Raw genomic sequence first — 26,806 nt, forward strand, 5'->3', positions numbered from 1 at the left:
TTAAAAAGGCTTTTCATTTCATATTTATTATCAGTGCTTTCAATACAGAATGTTTCGTAATGATAAGTGACATTGTGGACACCAGTAGTATTTTTTCAACATGAAGTGCCAGTCTTTTCTGGTAAATACTGATTTTCCCCAGCAAAATAACCATACCTAACACAATTTCAAGAGATACCATCAGCAATAATAACCCAAATTACAAAAATGGCAATACTTAAAACCATGCGTATTTCACCATTGCACAAAACTTTTAAAATTTCTACAAATGTTCCCAGTGTAAAAAGACTCCTCAAAAACTGCATAACATCAAACTACAAAATTCACTTTGGAAAAGTAGGGAGTTATTTTTCTAATTTTGGATTTAAGATTTTGTTTTTAAAATTGTTAAAAAATATGATGAGGAGTGTATCGAGAGAGGTGGAGAAAAAGGAGCTTCCAGTTGATGGATTCAACATGTCTGAAAACACTTCAGTTCATGTAAAGGGAAAACTTCGAGAATAAGGATATATTATAAATAAGAGTCTTTCAGCAAGATGAACAGATGAGCAGTTCTTGCATCAATTGCATCCATGGGACAGAGGTCTTCTTGAAGACTGCCTGTTTATAGAATCTTCTGTAAAATAGAGTTGACTGCCTCCAATGATTCATCTTGTACTAAAACAATATCATAAGAGTCCATATACTTTTCTAAAAGCTCATCCACCTATTCAAGAGAAGAACAAAAATAAAATTAACATATGGGAAGAAGAATCAAATAATTTCAGTATGAATCTCATTGTTATGTTAGATCTGTTAGACAAAATGTAGTAAATTAAATTCACTTTCAAAAAACCTTTGAAATGAAGAAATACTTTCAACCTTTGAAGACCTATGGACAGAAATGTTTCCACACTGTAGCTTTTCTCCCCAAAATGATCTCTCTCCAGTCCAGTGATTTGTCCAAGGAACGTCTGGCAGTGTCTTGGGACATTTTTAACTCTCATGACTGAGGAGTGCTTCCCAGGATCTACTGGGGAGAGGACAGAGAGCCTCCCATAGAGCACGAGCACATACCCTCCCTTCCCCAACACGTGCAGCAATCATCTGCACAGACATCCCTTTCATCCTCACCAAAGTAAAGGGGTAAAGAACAATCAAAAGCCTCGAAGATGACTACTTTCCCAGGCACCTTTGGCAAGAATTACCTATGAAGTTTCATCCGAACATAATCTTAGAAGAAAAGTAAATTACAGATTTGTATACTTACTCTATCATTTAGATATCCAATTTTCAGAATGTGTTCAACATTGGCTACTCCATCCGCCATTCTTAAGTCTCCTTGGGAGTCTCCCAGCAAAATTATGTTGCTATTGTCTTTTAGTTGATTGAAATAGCCTGTATTCCTCAAGGCACCATCATGTTTGTTAAATACATGAATTAGTTCTCCTTTAAATCCTTTGAGCACCCCCTATTAAAAATAAAAATCTTGTAAAATAATAGGTTTTGAAAATCCTGCTGAATTTTCATATTTTAGAGCTTTCAACAGGTGTCACTATTATTTCATCATATTTGTAAATTTATGTTTGACACCAGGGGTCTCAAAGTACTGAGGTCATCGCATTGATTAGAGGTAAGAAGGGCTCTGAGAAATAGATGACTTATTAGAGACTCCTTGAAGTGGTAAAACTGAGTGGAAAACTCAATTTTCACTTTTCATTTTGTTCCTAACTTAAAGATTCCATTTTATGTATTTCATTATACACTGTCTTGATTAGAAAACCTTGTTCAAATAATGTCAGTTCTAATTCAATTCTTTTTTTCCGACTACGAATGTTAAGTCTTCAGAGCTGGTGCATTAAATTACTTTAAAAGAAGTTTTACTAATTTCATTACTAGTTTATAGCTTGAAGAATGAAAGCTTAAAAAGAGTATATTGTTTCTAAAATAATATGGATATTAGGGAGGGAGATTGAGAAGGTGGGGTAGGGGGAAAAAATAAAATAAAATAAAATATGGATATTGGCCAGGCTCGGTGGCTCAGCCTGTAATCTCAGCACTTTGGGAGGCCGAGGCTGAGTGGATTGCCTGAGACTGTGGGTTTGCCAGCCCGGGCAACTTGGTCAGACCTCGTCTCTACAATAAATCAAAAATTAACTGGACATGGTAGCACACACCTGTAGTTCCAGCTACTTGGGAGGCTGAGGTGGATGAACTGCTGGAGCCCGGCAGGTGGACGCTGGGGTGGCCATGAGTGTGCCACTGTACTCCAGCCTGGGCGACAGAGTGAGACTCCAACTCAAAAAAAAAAAAAAAAAGCCAGGCGCGGTGGCTCAAGCCTGTAATCCCAGTACTTTGGGAGGCCAAGGCAAGAGGACTGCCTGAGCCCGCGGGTTCAAGACCAGCCTGGGCAACATGGTGAGACCTCATCTCTATAATAAAATCAAAAAAATCAGACGAGTGTGGTAGTGTGTGCCTGTAGTTTCGGCTACTTGGAAGGCTGAGGTGGAAGGATGGCTGGAGCCCAGCAGGTCGACACTGGGGTGACCCGTGAGCATATCACTGCACTCTAGCCTGGGTGACAGAGAGAGACTCCAACTCAAAAAAAAAAAAAAAAAAAAAAAAAAATCTATCTATCTATCTATCTATATAAAAATATGGATATTAACCCTGGGAAAGTGAGGACCCCCATGGTAAGCCAATCAAATCAACCTAGCCTAATTTAATGAATATACATTAAATCATAACAAGTAAATGAATATGATTACAATATTTTAAAAGTAATGAAAAAGAATGATCTGTCAGGGAAGGGGGGGGTCACACCTCATCAACAAGGGTACCTGCATAATGAACATTTTCATATCCAACCCTCATTGTACTCCATATCTTTAAAATAAAAAGAATGATCTGATACTCTTACATTTTCATCAAAATCCATGAAGTTGGACACGACTTTAACATTTGGATAATAAACACCAGCTTGACTGATAATCTCTTCTAGTACATCACCAATGCCAGCCGAAAATATGAACAACGGGATATTGTATTCTTGGAGCTTATCAAAGAAATTCTCATAGCCTTCCCTGCAAGATGGAGGTACAAACTGATTGGTAAAGAGGAAGATACAGCTCCATTTCACTGACAAGTTTTAAAAGTGAAATATTTTTTACCTAATGCTATGGCTCACTTATATTCTAATTCAAAAATACTGCCCGGCCAGGTGCAGTGGTTCAAGCCTGTAATCCCAGCGCTGTGGGAGGACAAGGCAAGAGGACTGTCTGAGTTCAGGGGTTCGTTGACCGGCCCAGGCAACTTGGTAAGACCTTGTCTCTACAACACATCAAAAAATTAGCCAGACGTGGTGGTGCACACCTGTAGTTCCGGTTACTTGGAAGGCTAAGCCCTTGGGTTCGAGAATGACCTGGGCAAATTGGCAAGATCTCATCTCCACAATAAATAAAAAAATTAGCCAGGCATGGTAGCACGGGTCTGTAGTCACAGCTACTTGGAAGGCTGAGGCAGAAGGATTACCTGAGCCCAGCAGTCCAATGCCAGGGGGGCCGTGAGTGTGCCACTGCACAACAGCCTGGGCAACAAAGTGAGACTGACTAAAAAAAAAAATTGCCCAGGAGGGTTGTTGTTGATTTCTATACTACTACAAAGTTTTTCAGCTTTTTAACCTTCCTTTAATCAATTTTAACAGTACAAACTACAGGTTTTTAGACTCAAACTAGATGCTTTAGACTCATATCGATACGAATATAAGCCTACAGTTCACAATTTACACCATTTAAAAATAGGTGTGGTGGCATGTGCCTGTAGTCCCAGCAACTTAGGAGGCTGAGGAGGAAGGATCGCTTCAACCCAGGAGTTCACGTTCAGCCTGGGAAACACAGCAAAACCCTGTCTCTAAAATGAAATTTTTAAAAACAAAAAACAAAGTCACACTTTGAAAATCCCACTTCGGATGAGGCGAAAGGCCACCTGCTGGCCACGCTGATCATCTGCTCTCTTGTAAAGAAAGCTGGCAAGAACGCAGCTGCATTCTCTACATGTAGCACCTCTCCTTCCTAAGATCATCAAACTGTTTTTTTACTCTTCCTGGGCAATAGGTTACATAAAGCTGTTGCTGCCAAAAGGAATGAGAGACTTGCTAGCTGTTTGCACTCTGACAATTTAATACTTTCTTCCTTAGAGGTCATCACCTTAAAATTCAGCATCATCCATATTTGCCCAATGAGGTGAGACTTTTAAGAAGTGGTAAAACAGTATTGAAGATAAGCTTATGGCCTCCTGTATCTTATGCATGCATTACAAATATTTTAATTATGTGCTCAAACACATTAATATTTCCTAGAACTAGCTTTAAGTCTGACAATTCAGGAAGTAGATTCATGTAAACTTAGAAATAGAATACTTAGCTAAATCCTTTTCAATTTAATTTATACATTCCTTTCATATTTGTCTTGCAGATAAGTATTTTGCTAATCATTTTTTTAATGGGTTTGGTTTAAAAAATTTATGGCTGGGCGCAGTGGCTCAAGCCTGTAATCCCAGCACTTTGGGAGGCCAAGGTGAGAAGGTTGCCTGAGCCCATGGGTTTGAGAACAGCCCGGGCAACTTGGTGAGATCTAGTCTCTACAATAAATCAAAAAATTAGCCAGGCATGGTAGCATGCGCCTGTAGATCCAGCTACTTGGAAGGCTGAGGTGGAAGGATTGCCAGAGCCCAGCAGGTCGACACTGGGGTGGCCATGAGCGTGCCACTGCACTCCAGTCTGGGCAATGGAGTGAGACTCCAACTCAAAAAAAAAAAAAAGAAAAAGAAAAAATGTATAAGTTAGTCCAGAAATGTTTAATCTGGAGAAAGGAAATACAATACTTATATCTCATAAGGATCCTAGTGCCTACACCAAGATCTAATATGTCATTCTAAATTCCTTATCTTACCCCTATCTATTTTATGACATAGGTAGCATATTTTGGATAGAATACTGTATACCTTAATAAAAATATACAATTGAACACATATGTAATAATAGTTCAAGTCTGTAAACAATAACAACAAAAAACACCCAAGAAACTTACTTGAGCATAACATCAGATTCTGCCACAATTTCTTTAAGTTTAGCTTTTGGTAAAGCTTGTTCAACAAGCAAACCATGTGATTTAGTATACCTGGAGTTTAAAAAAATAGTATAAATTAAGCAAATTGAAACTATTATCTTTATTACAAAGCATTCTTCAGTGTGGGAAAATGAGTTTTATTCATTATATTTGGATTTACATTTTAGAGATTCAAATTCATCACTAATGAATACCTCATGTGTCTAAAAGAATATGTATGTTCTTACTGCATTTCCCAGTTCTCCCAAACTCGGGCTCAGTTTAAATATGTTAATAAGGTAATGAAAGGAAACTAGCTGTAAACCTTTCCTCAGTCTACAGACAAGAAGTCAATCCATCCTAGGAAGGCATAGTCATTTCTCTGATTGCAATAAGAAGTAGAGCAAAGCCATTTCTTATCTGTTTGTAGTTGATATTTTCATGAAATGCCTACATACTGAAGTAAGCAAGAGAGAAAATTCTTGTTATGGAAAGTGTTATACAAGAGGCTGGCTGACTTTGTAATTATGAACAAAACACTATAATCACAGCGCCTCAGTATAATGGGCCTTTAGAACCTAATTCTTACACACTGCAACTATTCAAACAGCTAAAAAAAGAAAAGAAAAAAAGAACTCTTCACCTGATACCTGAAAATACCCCTCTCATATTCCTAAGTGACCCTCATTTCTGCCTGGGTCAGCTTCCATGTCAGTGAGCTCATTCTCCCAGGGAAACTTACTACATTGCCAGGAAACTCTTAATTGCTAGACAGTCTTTTCTTTTAACATGCTGAAATCAATATTCTTAAGCCTTCCAAGCTGGTTTCAGTTCTGCTGCTAAAGGCATGTAAACTCTAATATCTTTTCAACATTGAATACCATACACACTGAAGCATGTAGTGTACTTTATTAGGTAATGGGATAATGAAGACACATATCATTCCAGGTCTCTTAAGATTTTAAAACAAGTTGTTGCTTGTTAAATCAAAGCATTTTGTATTTGTTGAAATGTTCCTCAAATGGGATGGCTCAGATTCCTCTGATCATCCTGGCGGACTCCTCTGACTCTTTTAAGTTTGTCCAGATTTCTCTTAACAGCATTATTCCAGAACCTAACATGAGCTTTCAGTGTGGTCTGCTTGGAACACGCAATTTTGATTAAGGCAATCAACAACAGAAGCCTATTTCTTGGTAACCATGTCATCTGCTAGCTCCAAGTGAGCTCAGAGTCAATTTAATCCTAATTCTTTTTATTTACAAATTAAGTTACATCTTGTACATATACTTTTTCAGGATTTAAAATTTATTCCTACTGAACTTCATCTTAAATGAACTAAAAAACAAATTCTAGACTGTTAGAGTGATTAGAGAATTAGAATTCACTGTGTTATATTTAATTCACTACTCTACCTCATTGTATAATTTATGAATCTATATATAATGCAGGGGGAAAACAAACCATCAGTTGCAACTATAATGCTATTTTATTCATTTGTAATCTTCCCAGTGCTCAATATACACTTACCATTCTACCATATAAGGATACTTCTCTTCTACGCTAAGAACAGGATCAATTTCAATAGCGTAATATTTTTCCTTTAACTGCAATAACTAGGAAAAAAAATAATTTTATCATAAAGATTACAGAACTACAATTAATCCTCTTAGTTTTATAGAAAGCTAAATATTGTAAACAAGATTTCCATAAACTGCTTTATAAATTGAGCTGATATACCAATTGATTAAGGAGATATTTGTTGATCTCAGTTTACATGTAATTAAATATACCTGCAAAAAGCTACCTTTTTTTGGTTCTTTCAGGTGAGCAATTCAGTGACCAAGTAATAATCAGATTATCATGACAAAAAAACTTTAGTGTTCATATAAAAGTTTATAATTTATTTGCATTTTAAGTGGTATTTTGTTAAGATATAGACAAACACTTAAAGTACTGAGCATTTTCCTGATCAGTTTAAGGGAGCAAAACCTATGTAAAGTCAAAGCCCTTTTGTTTTAGTTTCCAGTTATTGGGATACCAGAGTCTTTTGGTAATCATTTAAAAGTTTCCAATCTAAGTTATCTTTAAAATATGCTGCAAATGTGTATTCATACAATAAATCTAATTTTTACTGAGTACTTACTATGTGTCAGGTATGGCTATAATCACTTTCATCAATTCTTGTATGAATGCACCTGAAGAAATTCTCAGGCAAAAAGAATATTGAAGTCTTTGAGCAACTCTGGACTAATGTTAGTATTTACCTTTTTCCGACATTCATCTGTAACCAGCTTACAGTTGTCAATGACATCTAAAGAAAGAAAGCAAAACAGGCATGAAAAGAAATACTGTTTGATGCTACCGCTATCATGAATAATTTGTTACTTTTAAGTTTAAATGCCTAGTCAGCTAATGTGGTTGTTACAACTTTTGGTTTCAGTGGTATAATTCACATGGTACTGCTAGAGAAGCCAATGGTGTTAAAATCTGAGATTAAGTGCTCACTTATACCACTGAGTCAGAAAATCCACTGCCTTCAAACACTGTATTGTTACCATTTTCTCTTTTTTAATTAAATAAAAGCAAGAAGTATATATTTGAAATAAACGTTCTTCTTATTAAGATAACAAATACTTAATAAAAAAATCTGGAAAATACAGATCAGGCACAGTGGTTCATGCCTGTAATCCCAGCACTTTGGAAGGCTGAGGTAGGAGGACTGCTTGAGCCCAGGAGTTCAAGACCAGCCTAGACAATACAGCGAGACCAAAAAATAAAAAAATTAGCTGTGTGTGGTGGCACAATGCCTGTTGTCCCAGTTACTTGGGAGGCTGAGGCAGAAGGATCACATGAGCTCAATAGGCTGAGGCTGCAATGAGCCATGATTGTGCCACTGCACTCTAGCTGGGTGACAGTGAGATTCCTATTTGAGAAAAAAAAGGCTGAGCTCGGTGGCTCAGCCTGTAATCTCAGCACTTTGGGAGGCCAAGGTGAGTGGATTGCATGAGACTGCAGGTTCGAGACCAGACTAGGCAACTTGGCAAGACCTTGTCTCTACAATAATAAAAAACTAGTTAGGCATGGTAGCGCGCGCCTGTAGTTCCAGCTACTTGGAAGGCTGAGGTGGAAGGATCGCTGGAGCCCAGCAGGTCGACACTGGGGTGGCCATGAGTGTGCCACTGCACTCCAGCCTGGGCGACAGAGTGAGGCTCCAACTCAAAAAAAAAAAAAAGAAAGGAAAAAAAAACCCTGGAACCTATAGATCACTGTAAAGAGGAAAACAAAAATTATTAATAGTTTTACCATTCAATAATAAATCACTAATATTATAATAGTATAGTATTATATTTCATTTCATTCTTAAAGTTTTATATATATCAATTAGATAAGCAATCATACCAAATCTATAATTTAGGATTTTTTTTTTCATTTCATATTGTAGTCTGTATTTTTCCATGTAATCAAAATCTCTAGTATGTGAGTAGGACAGAATTTATACCATTTCTGCAATGTTAACATTTTTAGGTTGCTTTTATGCATTTGATATTAGAAAAAATTTTATGTTGAGCTTAGTTACCATTATTTTTATAAATAAAGCTTGCTTTTCCCCTGCCTTTGGGGTTACTTGCTTAGAAATTCTTGAAAGAGAAATGACCAGGACAAAGGGTATGAAGACTTTTAGCAGTTTTAAAATATAAATTATTAAAATGATTTTTCAATTTATACATGTGCTAAAAATAAATGAGGGGGCTTATTTCATTGTTTCCTTGTTAGGTTGAAGAGTGTTATTTTAGAAACTCACTGCCAGATTGAAAAACAAAAAAAGGTATATTATCCTAGCAACACAATTTAACTTGAGACTTATTTAATAACTTATGATTTACGTAATTTATACATACACAAAAATTGGATAAAAGTTCTAGAAAACAGAGTATTTGATAAATGTTGTTTCTCTAGGTTAACCCAAAGTTTCAAACCAATTTAAGTATTTCCTCAATAATTAACATCATATTTGGCAAGAAATATTTCAGAAATCTCCATTCCTTTTGCTACTAAACCATATATGAAAATAGCCATTATGTAACACGGGGGAAAAACAAATCCTCAAGCTATAATAAGAAAAAGCAGGTTCCCTCACTTTCAATGTCCAAAAAGAACCTTTAAAACTCAATCATCTCACAGTTAATAAAAGAAACAAGGATCTTAAAATAACGATTACATACACTGATAAATTTGTTTCAGAATACCACACTTACTATGACATGTTGGGCATCTTTTCCCTTTGTAGGAAAATCTACTAAGTGTCATATCAAAGTCTGTTATTACCTGTAAGAAAAAGGAGAAAGGCATTATATAAATATAGCCACCATGGCCAGAATTTCCGTATGCTATTCAAATGCTTACTGCACACTTTCCTAGATGCAAGGGATTGTGCTAAGTCCCTGTTCCCTATTGTAGGTTATTCTCTCTATACTGTGTTTTCTCATGTAGTTCATTTATAAAGTCCTGGGAATGACTTTAACTACAAGGCGCTATCTTAAATGCCCTAGTGTTGTTACCAATAAAACTGATTAATTATTCAGCCATAAAAAAGAAATATTGTCATTTATAGCAACATAGATGAGCCTGGAGGTCATTATGTTAAGTGAGGCACAGAAAGAAAAATATCACATGTTCTCACTCATATGTGAGAGCTAAAAGTTGATCTCATGGAGGTAGAGATTAGCATGATGGTTACATGGGGCTGTGAAGGGTAGGAGGGTGGGATGGATGAAAAGAAGGTGGTTAATGGTTACAAAAATATTGGCTGAGCACAGTGGCTCATGCCTGTAATTCCTGACTTTGGGAGGCTGAAGTGAGAGGATTGCTTGAGCCCAGGAGTTTAAGACCAGCCTGGGCAACATAGTGAGACCACATCTCTATAAAAATAAAAAAATTAGCTGGGCCTGGTAGCACACTCCAGTAATCCCAGCTACTTGGGAGGCTGAGATGGAAGGATTGCCTAAGCCCAGAAGGTTGAGGCTGCAGTGAACTGTCCTTGTGCCACTGCCCTCCAGCCTGGTGACAGAGTGAGATTAAAAAAAAATACAGTTAGATAGAAGCAATAAATTCTAGCATTCAATAACATAATAAATAGGGTGAGTACAGTAAACAATATGTTATTATATACTTCAAAATAGATAGAAGATTTGGAATGTTCCCAACACAAATAATAAATGTTTGGGATAGTGGATATTCCAAGCACCCTGATTTGATCATTACACATTGTATGGTTGTGTCAAAATATCACATGTTCTCCATAAATATGTACAACTATAATGTATCAATCGAGAAATTTAAAAAAGTATGATTAATTAGTATAGAAATTTACAATTGCAGTTGAAAAGGTTACTCCTCTCACTAGAGATAAAACAGTGCATAATTTCAATCAACTTGGTCAATGTATAAAAATGTAGTGGAAGCAATTAAACTAAAAGAAGCTCTTAGTTTAGACATTGTTACATACTAGACTTGCTTATTTAAGGTACTCTATATTGATGAATGAATGACACATGAAAATAGCTTGCCAGCTCTTGAAACTTAGAAAATTGGGTTAAACCTTATTATTTAGAAAAATTTAAGCTGGGTGCGGTGGCTCACACCTGTAATCCCAGCACTCTGGGAGGTGAAGGCAAGATTACCTGAGCCCAGGGGTTTGAGACCAGCCTGGGCAACTTGGTGAGACCTCGTCTCTATAACAAATTTTAAAAATTAGCTGGATGTGGTGGTACATGCCTGTAGTTCCAGATACTTGGAAAGCTGAGGCAGAAGGATCACCTGAGCCCAGCAAGTCGAGGCTGTGGTGGCTGTGAGCATGCCACTGCATGACAGAGTGAGATTCCAACTCAAAAAAAAAAAAAGAAAAGAAAATGTTTAAAATAAGGAATACTTTTTAAATTGAATATCCAGATTGTTGGTTTAATTTACATTTAGAACATTCCTTTAAAAATAGAATTTTGGGGAGCAACCCCTTCAGGTTCTCTCCTGCTGTGGGAGCTTTTCTGTCCTCTCAATAATTCCTGCTTTCTAACTTAAAAAAAAAAAGATTAAAAAAAAAAAACTCAATCATCCTCTTAATAAGGTTACATCCTAATTTAAACTACTATAATTTATTTAAAACAAGGAAGAGAAACTTCAAACTATACATTTTTAAGTATTAGTCTTAAAATGGTTTAATAATTATGCACAGTATTAGTTAGCTTAATACTTAATACTAATGAAAACCTAAGTTTATCTCAAGATTATTAATTTTTGTTTGTTTTTCCAATAGGGATTCTATGTATTTAGAACAATCCCTAGTGTTTTTAGATTTCACATCTCTAAAGGACAGGCAAAAATTGTCTATCTAAAGTTACTTTATTCCGATTTTATCAAAATAGGAGATGAATAAGTCTGCTTAAGAATAAAGGCTTCTTGGTAATTATTTACCTGAAGTTTGGCAGCTCCTCCTTTTATAAGACCACAGATAATTTCTTCTACTTTTGTTGGGTTCTTGATGCGAACTGAACTCTTCTGGAATTCTGGCATCTAAAAAGTAAAAGGTTATTAATTAACTATTTAAAATTCCTCTTTCCCAGGTTCCATCCATACCAAGCAGAAGTTTATATTAATTGGAGATAGCAAGACCAGGAGTGGTGACTCAAGCCTGTAATCCCAGCACTTTTCAGGGCCGAGACAAGAGGACTGCCTGAGCCCACGGGTTCGAGACCAGTCTGGGCAACATGGTAAGACCTCGTCTCCACAATAAATCAAAAAATTAGCCAGGTGTAGTAGTGCATGCCTGTAGTCCCAGCTACTTGGAAGCCTGAGGCCGAAGGATCGCAAGAGTCCAGCAGGTTGACGCTGGGGTGGCCGTGAGTGTGCTACTGCACTCCAGCCTGGGCAAGGGAGTGAGACTTCAACTCAATCAGTCAATCAAAATGTTGAGGCATTACCTTAAAAAAGCAAGCCAAATTATCAAATTACCGTTTAAACACACAAAATTTAGTAGTTTCTGTCAAGGAGATTAAGATAAAATTGCATTTATAATTCAATTACTTTATCACAAAATATAACTTTTTGGGGGTTTTTTTTTCCTATTTTTGAGTTAAATTGGAGTCTCACTCTGTTGCCCAGTCTGGAGTGCAGTGGCACACTCATGGCCACCTCAGCCTTGACCTGCTGGGCTCAGGCGATCCTTCTGCCTCAGCTTTCCAAGTAGCTGGAACTACAGGCATGCCCCACTACACCTGGCTTAGTTTTTTAGAGATAAGGTCTCACCAAGTTGCCCAGGTTGGTCTCAAACTCGTGGGCTCAGGCAATCCTCTCAATTTGGCCTCCCAAAGTGCTGGGATTATAGGCGTAAGCCACTGCGCCTGGTAATTTTTCTAATTATAAAAGTAATGCAGTAGTTTCCATCAAGGAGATTAAGACTAAACTAAATTTCTAATCTATTACTTTATCAGAAAGTGCAATTTTTCTAATTATAAAAGTTATGCATGCTTACCATAAAAATACAAAAAAATTAAAATAGGTTGCAGTCCTACTACTTGAAGATAAACAAGTAAATGTTTAAATTTATTTTCTATTGGTTTCATTTCTGTGATTACAAGCATGTACGTATATATACATAGTTTTATCTCATTCTCATTATATACTTGTACATCTGGCTTTTAAAAATTATTACTATGACATATAAAATACATAAAAAATATTTTTAGGTCTGGGCATGGTTGCTCACACTTGTGATGACGTGGCTTTGGGAGGCTGAGGAGGGAGCATCACTTGAGGCCAGGAGTTTGAGAGCAGCCTAGACAACACAGTGAGACCCTGTCTTCCCCAAAAATAAAAAAATTACTCAGGCATGGTGGCACTTGCCTATAGTCCCAGCTACTTGGGAGGCTGAGGCTGGAGGACTGCTTGAGCCCAACAGTTTGAGGTTACAGAAGGGCTGGGGGTGGTTTGAGGCCCAGTTCATATTCCAAAATTGTAACTTTAGCAAAATAGCATTGTTGGTATTTAGAAAAATAAAAAATTTCAAATATGTATAAAAAAAAGTTTCTGAGCAAAAATGAAATAAATATTACATGATTATTCCTCAAAAGTTTGTCTTTATAAAGATAATTAAAATACATTTAAAATACGTTAAAGCTGAAAAGTTGCTTCAAGATCTTTGTTCCTTCTTATTGTACTGTGTCCCAAATAAAGTATTGTTCTTAGCATAAATTTTACAGTAGATTTATTCCAAATTAAGATAACTATGAAAAAGTACTGCGCTGTGTAGTGGTACATGCCTGCAATCCCAGCTACTGGGGAGGCTAACGTGGGAAGATCACTTGAACCCAAGAGTTTGAGATCAGCCTGGGCAACATAGTGAGACCCTCACCTCCAAAAAAAAAAGTATTAGACCACTTGGTTTAGGCTGCTACTAGGCTGGTTTATGAAGACTTCAGGGTCTCAAAAATTTAATGTCAAGTATTATTTCTTGCTTTTATCCGTAGCAAAGTGCTCTTACAGCATATGTACAGTATAACTGGGAGAAGAAAATTATGAATTGTTTTATAGTCAGTTATGCAGTATAGATAATAATAGTAGCTCAAATCCAAGCTCTATGCTGGTTTGTACTAGATAATCTTTATTTCTATATATGCTTTTATTCTGGGTATGTTATTGTTATTGCCAATATTAACGTATATCATGTGAGTTACAGACATGGTTATGAAAAATTCTCTACACCATATGTCTTTGCTATAAGAGAGTCTGCCCAGGTAAGTCTGTCAGGTCCCATGTTGCTCCTACACAGCAGACAAGAGTAGAAAAATTCGAAAAGGTTTAGAATGTTTTCAAAAGACTGGAAAATGGTAACAAAAGTATACAGGAAACAGAGGTACTAACATTAGACTTTTCTCCATGAATGAAAGACCTAGACCTATAATACACTTAATTTATAAAAGTCATATATATATTTTCTTGAGTTGGAGTCTCACTCTGTTACCCAGGCTGGAGTGCAGTGGCACACTCATGGTTACCACAGCCCCAACCTGCTGGGCTGAGGCGATCCTTCCACCTCAGCCTTCCAAGTTGTTGGAACTACAGGTGCGCACTATCACGCCCGGCTAATTATTTGATTTATTGTACAGACGACGTCTCACCATGTTACCCAAGCTGATCTCAAAACCCTGGGCTTAGGCAATCCTCTTGCCTCGGCCTCCCAAAGTGCTGGGATTACAGGTTGAGTCACCGCGCCTGGGCTAAAAGTCATATTTAAATAGGATAATCTGCAATCTACCTAACCTTGGTACAGTGATCCTTTTAACTTGACTGGACAACTTTCAATGGATTAAAGGTTATCTAAATATTTGTGATTTTTCAAAAGATGAGAAAGACAAATGGGCATTTCTTCCCACATTCCTTTTTTTAAAAATTCAATAATCCATTTGCTTGTCTAATCAATGTTTACCATGTGTCTACTTTATGCCAGATGTGTTTACCATGTGTCTACTTTCTAGATGCTGGGAATATAATAATGAGCAGTACTTACACTGTTCTCTTGCTGAATTTTAGGGACCATTGTTGTTTTGAAATTTCACTTTTGTAGCTCACTTACAAATACCTCAGCTGATCCCAGCACTTTGGGAGGCCGAGGTAAGAGGATTGCCTAAGCCTGCGGGTTTGAGACCAGCCAAGACAACATGGTGAGACCTCATCTCTACAATAAATCAAAAAACTAGCTAAGCGTGATAGCACACGCCTGTAGTTCCGGCTACTTGGAAGGCTGAGGCAGAAGGATCACCTGAGTCCAGCAGGTCAAGGCTGCGGTGGCCGGGAGCGTGCCACTGCACTCCAGCTGGGTGATGGAGTGAGACTCCAACTCAAAAACAAAACAAAACAAAACAAAACAAAAAAACCCAAATAGCTCAGTTGGTAAATTTATCTCTTAACAACTAAATTCTGTTCTTACCTCAGCCTCAACTGGCAGATGCATAGTAATCAGCATATGCTTGATTCAATAACCAACCCATTATAGTAAAAGCAACACAGGTATCTGTCCCCGACTATATTTTCACCAAAAAAATTAAATATTTTATTTCAGTGTGTCCACACTGAGTAAGACATCCTGCCTCAAGCAAATCACAACCTCAAGATTCAGATAATTGACAGGAGAATAGCACCAAGACCAATTCAAAGTAGGTTGGTTTCTGCTAGGTTAACAACTGTAATATTGGTCAATTCTAAATCACTATGGATGAACACGAACTAGTGGCTGGAAGTACTGGTAGCTCTTGTGTAACATACAGTCATTCATTTTCAGATAAATAAGTAGTGAATACCCAAATAGCACGGGAGTGAAATAGCAGGAATGACAGATCAAAGAGCAGTGACTTTCACCAGAGAACACAACAGGGTGAAGCAAATAGGTGTGAGAAGTATAAAAATAACTATTGTATCTACTCTGGGTTGTATGGTATACTACAATCCTCCCCCACATTACATATACAATGTTGCTAAAGTATATGAAAAATACTTCACAAGAACTTGAGATATTGGGCATTTTACTCAACTGTTTTAGAATGTAGACAAAGAAATAGAATAAAAGGTTACTGTATGAAATATGTCAAAGTATCAGTATATCAGCACACTGTAGGAGAATGATGAAAGACATTACATATTTTTGTTACCTCCACAAATTCCCTCCTTCGATAGTCCTCTTGGACAAAAATAGAACTTGTTTGGTGGCACATAAAATAATGATACTTCGAATCTGAAGGGCAAGTTATTTTGAATTGTCTAAAAACTTTTTTATTCGATTGTGATACAATTTTATGGACAATAAATACGGAGCTAAAAATTTCCATCATTTGTAACAAAAATAAAACAATTTCCCTTTATAGTAAGCTCATAATGTAAAATGTTGGGAAAGGAGCAAAGTTTTCCTGAAAATAACCAGAAATATGTTAGCTGATTAGAGCTTAATCTGAATCAACACTAAAAATGATTAAGACATAAAATACATTTCTCTAACTGATCTTTAATATACTGTATTTATACAGATGAAATAAACTCTTGAATTATTAGTCTACTTCCAAATTTAAAAAGCAATAATTTTTTTTTTTTTGAGTTGGAGTCTCATTCCGTCGCCGAGGCTAGAGTGCAGTGGCATGCTCACAGCCACCCCAGCGCCGACCTGCTGGGCTCTGGCAATCCTTCTGCTTCAGCTTTCCAAGTAGCCAGAACTACAAGCGTGTGCTACCACGCCCAGCTAATTTTTGATTTATTGTAGAGACAAGGTCTCACCAAGTTGCCTGGGCTAGTCTTGAACCAGCGGGCTCAGGCAATTCACTCGCCTTGGCCTCCTAAAGAACTGGGATTACAGGCTGAGCCACCAAGCCCAGCCAAAAAGCAATAACTTTTAAAGAAATTGATTTCAAAGTTATGCCATCTTATTCACAACTCAATAGCAATATTAGACTATTTGATAATATCTTTTGGATACCTTAGGACAAGATAAATATGAGTATCTCCATAGCAGTTACCAAATTTTGGGGCATTATCATCAATCTGATGATAATGTCCCAGACTAATGATCAGCCTAATCCCCAAGATAAGATTACAACAACTTCAAAGTTTAATTCTGTTTAAACTATCATTTAAAACTATAATGGTGGCTCATGCCAGTCATCCCAGAACTTTGGGAGGTCAAGGTAGGAAGATTGCTTGAGCCCAGAAGTTCAAGATTACCCTAGGCAACATAACAAGCCCTTGTCTCTGTAAAAGATAGTAACAATTAGACAGGTGTGTTGGTGCACACCTATAGTCCCAGCTATTTGTGGGGGCTGAGGTGGGAGGATTGCCTGAGCCCAGGAGGTCAAGGCTGTGGTGAGCTGTGATTGTGCCACTGCAGTTTGGCCTGGGTGACAAAATGTGATTGTGACTCAAAAACAAAACAAAACAAAACCCAAAAAACCCAAACCAAAACCATAATGTTAAATTTAGATTTTTTAAAAGTGCATTACATTTACAATAATGTATTGTTATTCTTAAACTGAAAGCAACAAAACAAATAAATTAAGAGTTACTATATAGTGGACCTTAAACATCTATTGTAATACTATAAGAAAAGGATTGACAGTGGTGGGAAACTATGGCAGGTGGAGGGAGGTGGGATTAACAGTAGCCAATATCTGTCTGGGGATGGGGAGAAACCCCTTATCAACAAGAGTGCCTGAACGATGCATATTTGTATACCTAACCTTTAACTGTACCCCACCATTTTAAAATAAAAAATATAGATAAAAAAAAAGAGTTAGTATAATTCACAATATATAGTGAGTATAATTTGTATTTTAACCAAAGACCAAAAAAATTACTTGCACTTTTTTTTTTTTGAGTTGGACTCTTACTCTGTCACCCAGTCTCGAGTACAGTGACATTATCATAGCTCACTGCAGCCTTGAGTTCCTGGGCTCCAGTGATCCAGCCTCCCAAATAGCTGGGACTACAGGCATATGCCACCATGCCCAGCTAATTTTTTTGTAGAGATGTGGTCACACGATGTTGCCTAGGCTAGTCTCAAACTCTGGGCTCAAGCAATCCTCCTGCCTTGGCCTCTCAAAGTGTTGGGATTATAGGCATGAGTTCCCACGCCTGACCTACTTATACTTTTAATTTATGTATACATATGCTCACTTCTGTGGGTTTTTTTATTTTTTATTTTTTTGACGTCTCATTCTGTCACCCAGTCTGGAGTATAGTGGTTTGAGCCATGGTTCACTACAGCCTCGACTTCCTGGGCTCAGGCGATCTTTTTGCTTCAGCCTTCCAAGTAGCCAGGGCTATAGGTGTGTACCTCCACACCCAGCTGATATTTTTGTAGAGACGAGATCTTGCTTTGTTGCCCAGGCTGGTCTCAAACTCCTGGGCTCAAACAATCCTCCCACTTTGGCTTCCCAAAGTTCTGGATTATAGGCATGAGCTACTGTGCCTGCCCTTCTGTGAGTTTTTAATTACTATAATATTATATTAATATTAATATTTTTCTGGAAACAGCTTACATAACTATTAGTTTAAATCACTTATGAATTTCGGTCAGATGATCTCAGAAAAATATTCTTTCTTGGCTTTCCATTGTTTATATTTGTTACAGACAAAAGACTTCATTACTGTACCACTACAAAAAAGTGGGCACTATAATTTTTAGGCAACTACATAAAAAGCACAGATTTAAAGCCACTTGTTCAGACTGGTACAGTTACCTACACACAGAGGTGATTCTATAATTTATTTGGAAGATTATGTATCACTAAACTTTAGTGACAACCATCTCTCCTGCCTATCACATATTTGGCCTATTTCCACATTAAGATGAATTTTATTCAGTCACCACATAAGTTATTAAGCAAAAGGCACTGTGTTAAGCAGATCTGTAAGTGATAAAACAGTTTTAATAAGAGACACGTCTTACACTCAAAGTGCATATTCTCTAAAGTGGACTGTAATACAGAAAACCATATAATACATTGTCAAGATGTCCAGGTAAGATCTAAGAGGAACAGAAGAAACAAGGGTTACTTCTGCTGGAGCAAAAGGAGGAGGAGCTGACTGAGCAGGTTTTGGAAGAGAAAAAGGAACCGCATATGCTGAGATTGGAGAGGAGTCAAAGTACAGGGTATAATGTGGGAAAAGGAGAAACAACTTTGTTTGTCTAGGACTTAAGTGTACACAAGGAAGAGTATTTCATGAGAGGTCTGGAAGGAGAGATTGGAAGCCAGATCATGAGAAAGGAAGAACAACACCCTACAGAATTGTCATCATAAGTGCTCTAGTAACACTTTTAGAAAAGTAAACTTGAGGTAAAAATTATGTAAAAAAAACCTATCATTAATGCAACGATAGTTTTTTAAAAATCGCCTTTTGGCTTGTTTTCCTTCAACAGTCTGAACAACTGTGCGCTAAGGATATTGTTACTTGTTTCTAAAAGAGAGACCTACTGGAGCTGTCTAGGACCCAATTAATAACAAATTATACAGAGGGTACAGTTAACATCACATTTTTATGGTAGGAAATTCCTATACTACTTGTGTCCATTTTGGTTAAAAAAAGATCGACTCAAACAAGAAAACAAGGTTTAGAGTGGTTTAATTCTACATACCTGGTATGCTCAATCCCAAAGAATCAAGTGCTAATCATAAATGGATACAAAGTCATGACTATGTTACTAGGTTCAACCATATGAAATTGGAAGTATATTTGACATATAAAAACAATAATTTCATATGCTTCAACCTAACAGCAATAACTAAACTGATGATGACTTAATCAGCATTTTGAGTCAATTTTCAACTCCAATTATATACTAATTGACAGAAAGTTGAATAAGAGACTGATTAAAGTGTGACACAATGCTGTTTGCTTGCTAAGTCATGTCCTAATTTTTATAGGCCAGAAAAAAGCTAGAGAGAAAGAGAAGGCAGAAAAAAATAAAAAGAGAAGAGGAAGAAGAACAACAAAAAGAATAGAAAGACAAAATAAAGAGACCATGGGGCAGTTGTCTTCTTTAAAAGAGGGGATTTTTTAAATTGTCATTTTAAAGATTTTATCATTTGACTATGGAGAGCAGATGTAATTTCTTTCCTACACACACAAATAAATGTTACTTACATGGTTAAAACACTCACTAACATAATACAGAAGATTAATTTTACTGAGTGCTTAATATGTGCTATTACTAACTTTATACATATACTTTTTCATTAAGTATAAATGAGAACAACATGAGGTTGGTGGTTTCAGATCTATTTCTTAAAGGAAAAATTATTGCCCTCATTCAAACATATTACAGTTATTTAAGGAATGACCTAAGGTTTGAAACCAGTTCTCATTCCAAAGACTGTATTTTTTCTACTTCATCCTAGTGTATATAGTGCAAAGAACTCTAACATTTTTTAAAAATTTGGGCTTCGTGCAGTGGTTCACACTTGCAATCCTAGTTCTTTGGGAAGGCAAGGTGGGAGGATCACTTGAGGAGAGGAGTTTGAGACAGGCCTGAACAACATAGGAGACCTTGTCTAGAAAACAAACAAAGCTGGACACAGTGGCTCACGCCTATAATTCCAACACTTTGTGAGGCCAAGGAGGGAAGACCGCTTGAACCCAGGAGTTCAAGACCATCCTGGGCAACATAGCAAGACCTCATCTCTATTTTTAAAAAATTGCTTGTCATTTAAATTCACAAGACTACAATAAAATACTTTTCACACTGTATGGTTTAAGTGTGTTATTGCTGAGCAAAGAAAATTTTGTATAAAAAGGAATAGAGTAACCATTTTATATTCCAAGAAACACTATGATGTACATTAGATTTCAACAAGAAAATTTCAAAGATAATTTGAAATTCAATTAAATAAGTAGTAGATATTCTATTGAGTGTCAAGCATTGTGAAGAAAGATCTGTATAAAGTTTCAGTCCCATAATTATCTGGTTAGAGACAGAGGTAAAAGTGGTGGAGATTCACCATTAATAAATGGAACTGGAGATATTCAAATACCCACCATTTTCATATGTACAGCAGACTCTTGATTAGTCATTTCTTGGTTATCCAATCTTCTGGATTTCCCCAGGTGATGTCACAGCAAAAGAGAGAAAAAAAGGCACACGTGACATACATAAATTTCAGGCTCTTCCTGTACGCTAATAACAAACTAAGGTGGTACTTTTGGTATGATCTAAATACCAAATTTTGTTACAAGCATCTTTTTTTCCTCTAGGAATCTCAGCAAAAGTTTTTATTCTGTCTGGCATAGTTTTGGGTTAAACATTTTATATGAAGAATCTGAAGTTCTCCTATAAGGATAACGTAAATGATGTTAAGAAAAACTAAATAAAGAGAGAAAAGGTACATGTTTGCAAAAAACTCCCACTTTGTTGCAAGAATATTTTTAATCAACATTTTCTCTGCATGTAAGGATGAAGTATGTGGTAAAATTATGTGTTGTTACTCTACTGAGTCAATGCAGGAATATAAATAGAACAAAGTAAAGAAAAACATAATACACAAAAGTCAAATTTTCCTATGTTAAAACATTTAATTTTGTGATAGGATATGATTAAGATCTGAATTGTGTTTGAATCTAGCATAGTATCTGGTACAAACTAGGTATGTGACAGTGTTTGTCAAAGGAATTAGTATTTTAGGAATTTGGATGAAGTTTTTATCTATCTACTCACCAAACAAAAAGAGGGAGTTTCAAAAATATCCCTCATCTAAAATTTTTTTCTTTTTAATAATCTTAGGGAAAGTTATTATTATAATAGAATATATAATAATATGATGATTATTACTGTTGCTCTATAATGATTTTATTTTGACTTTACCGCAGATAAGTAACATTTTATAATCAAAGCACTGTTTAAAGGGACAACTTAGTTAAAGACAGGAAAAAAATCTGACTTTTTCTTAAGCTCTAGTAACAGAAGTTGGACAATAGATCTGTTATTCATAATTAAAATATGCTACAACAGATATATCAAATTTTGTTAAATTCTAAGATCCAACTCCCTCCCCCATCCCATTTTAAGTCTATTAAATAGTGAAATGTTCCCCACTCCTCAGAAAGGCCGCTAATAAGTTCATGGTCACATAATTGATGGCATCTTAGAATTGAATAAACAATATTTCCAAGTAGTAAGATGATAGCAGCTATTTTTCACATCTGAGAAATAATGCAGTATCTACAGAAGAGAGAGAGAGAGAGAGAGAGAGAGAGAGAGAGTGAGAGAGAGAGAGTGTGTGTGTGTGTGTGTGTGTGTGTAAACTTGTAATATCTTCCATTCTTCCTAATTCTCACTGGCAATCTGACCAAAATTGATCTTCATTCAAAGATAATCTCATATAAAGTGATACTGCAGTCCTGATACAAAAATCACTGAGGTCTATATCATTAGAAAAGTATAAAGACTAAGGCATACACACTCTATACAACTCAGAAAACATTTGATCACCATCTCCAAAATATAATTATAATGGTAGCTTGGGGGTTAGTAGTCTTTAGTTTAGATGATTATAGTCAAATTTAAGTAAACTTTCCTTGTTCTAACTTCTTTCTATCATAGTCATTTATCATAGTCATTTATGTGTCATAGTCAATTATCTTTAACAAAGAAGATATCAAGTATAACTGAAGTCAGTACAAGTCTGTTTCTTCATTTATAGCAATCAAAGCATAAATTAAATGCTTTTCTTTGATGTTTAATATCTGAAAAATGGTCTAGATTTCTCAAAAGGCACTATTTAAATAAAACCATTTTATTAGCTTGAAAAGAAAGGAAAAAGAGTATGGAAAAGTACAGCAGAGTTCATAAAAATACCACATAATCTGTGAGACATTTGAAAAGCCCCAAACAGAGTTCAACCAACAAAGAATTAAATACATTTTAATATCTGAGAATCTAAGATCTTTTTGTCTCACACAATCAGGTAGCACAATTCCTCTCCAGTCTCCACCTTCAAGTATGGTTCTTTTCAGAGCAGTCATTTTTAGTTGAGAGAAAAGAATAATATTTCTGATGGTTTCATCAAATTTTATTTAAACAAAAAACAAAGAAATTTGATAATGACCAACTAACTGTAGGGCATTTAAAATATAGTAAACCTAACAATTCATGGATATTATACAAATTTTAGCTGGAGATCTTTCATTCTTACCAATCTTCATTGGCAATCTGACCAGAACTGATCTTTGTTCAAAGATAATGTCACATAAAGTGATACTGCAGTTCTTATACAAAAATCACTGCAAGATCTGTATCATTAAAAAAGTATGGGCCAGGGGCGGTGGCTCAGCTAGTAATTCCAACACTTTGGGAGGCCAAGGCAAGAGGATTGCCTGAACCCAGGGGTTCGAGACCAGCCTGGGCAACCAAAAACTAGCTGGGTGTGGTGGTGCGTGCCTGTAGTTCCAGCTACTTGGAAGGGTGAGGTGGAAGCATCGCCTAAGCCCAGCAGGTTGAGGCTGCAGTGGCAGTGAGCATGCCACCGCACTCCAGCCTGGAAGACAAGAGTGAGGCTCCAACACATACATACACAAAGTGTGGCTGGGCATGGTAGCTCACACTTGTAATCCCAACAATTTAGGAGGGCAAGACAGGAGGATTGCTTGAACCCAGGAGTTTGAGACCAGCCTAAACAACAGAGTGAGACTTTGTCTCTACAAAAAATAAAAATAAAAAAAAGTAGCCGGGTGTAATGGTGCATGCCTGTAGTCCCAACTACTCAAGAGGCTGAGGTGGAAGGATCACTGAGTCCAGGAAGTAGAGGCTGTGGTGAGCCATGGTCTGGGAGACAGAGAGAGACCTTGACAAAAAAAAAAAAAAAAAAAAAGTGTAATGACTAAGGCGTAAATGTCAGCATTCTGGCACTATTCTAAGGAAGACACTGAAAATTAGGGCAGGGTATTTTTAAACCAATAGGCTTGTAAACCTACACCTGGTATATAAAGTTCTGGTTTACTCTGCCAATGGTCATCTGTTGCAGATGCTTCAAGAGAAGAGTTGCTGGAAAAAACACATCAAGTGTAGACGCATTCAAAAATAGAAAATACTACCCTTGAACGATGAACACTCTTCAAAGGAAGTTTCAAAGCTTTAAAGTCTTTGGAATATTTATATGTGGACTGGAAAATAATGACTTTGAGTACTTTGTGTCTGAGGTTAAGGTCTTTACTATAACAGTGTCCATTACAAGGAATATGTAAGGTCAAGGCTAAAGACTGAAGCAAGAGGTAAGAGCTGCATTTCACTAGCACAAACTTGATGACTGAAAATTTTAGTTATCGTGGTATATTATTCTAGGATGATTATAAGTCAATTAAGGAAGACTAGCATGTCTACATTTAAAAAATACTTGCTTTAAAACAAATTTTAGAGTCTCTGAATGCAAACTGAATACTTTAAAAGATCCACTTGACTCTGTCTTACAGAAAAATGAAAAAGATTAAATTTGTTAATACAGTTTTAAACGCTGAGACTGCTTTAATTTTGATAATTTCAGAAACATGTAGACTATAATGATAAGCTAATAAAGTTGTGAATGGTAAACCGTATATTACATAAGAAAAAGCATATATTACTATAATAGGAACACAGTTATCAGCAATAGTACTAAACATCCATGATGAATCGATTTTTACTACACTTTTCTAGCAGTACTATTTGTCTTAAGCTTGGGTTTTAAAATGTCACTTTCTTAGGGTAATTAGCACATGAAAAGCCAAACTGTACATTTGTTTTTTTCTGGAGGGTTATAATCTTTTCCTTGGGGGCATTTACATAATTTTCCTTCATTAGAATTTCAACTGGGGAGGGGGAATATGAACTGGAAAGTGAAATTTTCTTGATACAGACAAAACAAAAGTGAAACAATAGCAAAATGTGGGAGAGGAAGAGGAAGATGTAGGAGGAAAGAAGAAAAAAAAAGATTTCAAAGCCTAGTTATTTAAAAATTGGCAATTTATACCAATTTTATTAAATGGTAAAATGTTATGGCTACTTACAAAAAGAAATGATTTCTATTTCTCTATCCTTCCTACCTTCCCTGTCTCTAGTACCTAATAGAATTTTTCGAGATAAGTAAACCAAGGCACATGGAAACTAAATAATATACTGGGCAGTCCTCAAATCACTCTGAGTTGTTCTGTCCTTGAATCTGTCCTAGAACAGCATAGGTGACAAGCAATATCCAGAGATGCAGGGCTTAGTTGCAGGCTGCCAATAAGAACCAAGCAAACTGCTTAAAGAAATGGTCTGCTGAATGATCTAATTTTCAGATTTAAAGGGAAAAAAAAAATCCCATAAAATGTGGAGAATTTAGTTATCAAAAATCTAATTCAGCCATAATAGTCTAGGTTTTTACTGGTATTCAAATATTTGAATCTTAATTTTCAATATATAATGTTAAAAATCAGTAATCTAGCTTTTGTCAATTTATAAAATATACCAATACAGTCCCATTCTATTATGTGCTGGGTAAAGCTCACGCACTAAATAAAGATTCTTTATTTCTAGTCATAAAAAACTGTTCCTAATCCTAGTATGTGTTTATCCGCAAAATTAAATCACATTACAACTGAATGAACAACAAAATCCAGTAGTGTTTCCCCCCAACTTGGAAAGAGACTTCTGAGGGTACTTTGTTTGTTCTTAATATCTACATGTCAAATAAGAAGTTCTTAATATTAGAATGTGTACAACATAACATCTAAATCCTAAGACTTCAAAGTTTTGCACTCATATCTTCACAAATTATATAGAAGTTATTATGCCTTACACTGGATCATTTTTTACTTCCTAAGTTTGTATATTAAAAGGCCAAAATTTCACCAAGATATAAAGTCAAATAAGAATCATATAAAGTTAACAAGAGAAACACATCTGTTTACATGAACTGTACACACTTACCCTGAAGGTAACCGGACGAGTTACACCAGCAAAAGAAAATTCTTCCTGTCTGAGAAGTACTAATATAGCACAAGGTGCAATTGAGGGCGGTTCCAAAAGCCTTGACTAAGCCTTATGCAAAAACCTTGTGACGTACTGCTGCATGCTGTTTTATTATGCTCTGTGCCACAGCCTTGCTAGCTCTGAGCTAGTCACCGGTCCACAAAATCTAATCAACTGAAATTACATGGAGGTTAAGAGAAGGTAAATGTGTGCTACTAGATCACAGGCATCTGGCTCTGCAAAGAAAAAAGGAACCCCTACGTTAGCAATCAACACTTATATACATTCCTTTCCTCATGGTTTGTATGTGGCTTTTTCAGTGTACTTGTGATATGTACACTTTTCTGTATAAATACTGCATTTCAAAACAACGTAAAAAAGATTACATTGAGGTTTCTGGGTTTGGGGGAAGGAGGATTGCTCAATGGGTACAGAGTTTCAGTTTTGGGAAATAAAGAGAATTTCGGAGGCAAATGGTGGTGATGATTGCAAAGCAATGTAGACATAAAGCCACCAAATTGTACACTTAAAAATGGTTAAAATGGCACCTTTTGTAATACGTATATTTTACCACAATTTTGTTTGTTTACTTATTTATATTTCTTTTGAGGCAGGTTCTCACTCTGCTGCCTACACTGGAGTGCAATAGTGCAATTGTAACTCTCTGCAGCTTGGAACTCCTGGGTTCAAGCAATCCTCCTGCCTCAGCCTCCTGAGTAGCTGGGATTACAGGCGTGCCCCAACACACCTGGCTAATTTTTTAATTTTTTTGTAGAGACAAGGTCTCGCTATGTTGCCCAGGCTGGTCTTGAATAATCCTCCTTTCTTGGCCTTCCAAAGAGCTGAGATTACAGGCAGGAGTCACTGTACCAGACTAATTTTACCACAATTTCTAAAAAAAGCTTAGCTCATTTAATCCCCATGAGTAAGAAGACATGATACATACAAGTGTGGTCTGTAGAATATTACCAGTCTTTATCGAAGGGCAATGGGATTTAAAAGAGTTTTATGTTTTTCTTCATCTTTTCCTACATTTTTGGTAAACTTTAATAAGACCATGATATAAAACTTGAAAACAATAAAAAATATTTCTAATTTTAAAAAGCTGAGGAAAAAAGTTCCTTTCTGATTAGAAATAAAATCAAAGTGTTGTGAAGAAAATATTTTTATTTTTTGTTTTCAAAGAGAACCAGTCTTGCTTTCAACTTGA

The 26,806-nt window shown here is 36.2% G+C and overlaps 1 protein-coding gene across 4 annotated transcripts; it reads right to left on the reverse strand.

Annotated features, from left to right (window-relative positions):
* On the reverse strand, window positions 1-25,844 carry NT5C3A (5'-nucleotidase, cytosolic IIIA). 4 transcript variants are annotated; one of them, XM_021709182.1, is made up of 11 exons: window positions 25,555-25,844; window positions 20,648-20,706; window positions 15,224-15,304; window positions 11,553-11,651; window positions 9,341-9,410; window positions 7,349-7,395; window positions 6,612-6,697; window positions 5,067-5,156; window positions 2,900-3,062; window positions 1,250-1,450; window positions 1-706 (listed from the first exon to the last, which is right to left on the reverse strand). In XM_021709182.1, the coding sequence occupies exons 4-11, from the start codon at window positions 11,649-11,651 to the stop codon at window positions 605-607; spliced, it is 858 nt and encodes a 285-aa protein (XP_021564857.1). In that variant the 5' UTR covers window positions 15,224-15,304; window positions 20,648-20,706; window positions 25,555-25,844; the 3' UTR covers window positions 1-604. The 4 variants fall into 4 exon arrangements, with proteins under 4 accessions (XP_021564857.1, XP_021564856.1, XP_008049386.1 ...); XM_021709181.1 differs by lacking the exon at window positions 15,224-15,304 and having other exon boundaries at window positions 20,652-20,706; XM_008051195.2 differs by lacking the exons at window positions 15,224-15,304; window positions 25,555-25,844 and having other exon boundaries at window positions 20,652-20,742.
* Between the last annotated feature and the right edge of the window lie 962 nt (window positions 25,845-26,806).

The sequence above is a fragment of the Carlito syrichta genome, unplaced genomic scaffold, assembly GCF_000164805.1.
Source record: "Carlito syrichta isolate Samal-C Ts95f unplaced genomic scaffold, Tarsius_syrichta-2.0.1 Scaffold169078, whole genome shotgun sequence".
NCBI lineage: Eukaryota > Metazoa > Chordata > Mammalia > Primates > Tarsiidae > Carlito > Carlito syrichta.

Coding starts and splice junctions, on each gene's coding strand:
- NT5C3A (XM_021709181.1), bottom strand. CDS start 20,687: ATGACTAATCAAGAGTCTGCTGTACATATGAAAATG. Junction 9,411..11,552: donor GAGGAGCTGCCAAACTTCAG/GTAAATAATTAC, acceptor TTTTTCTTACAG/GTAATAACAGACTTTGATAT. Junction 6,698..7,348: donor CAGATGAATGTCGGAAAAAG/GTAAATACTAAC, acceptor TTTTTTTCCTAG/TTATTGCAGTTAAAGGAAAA.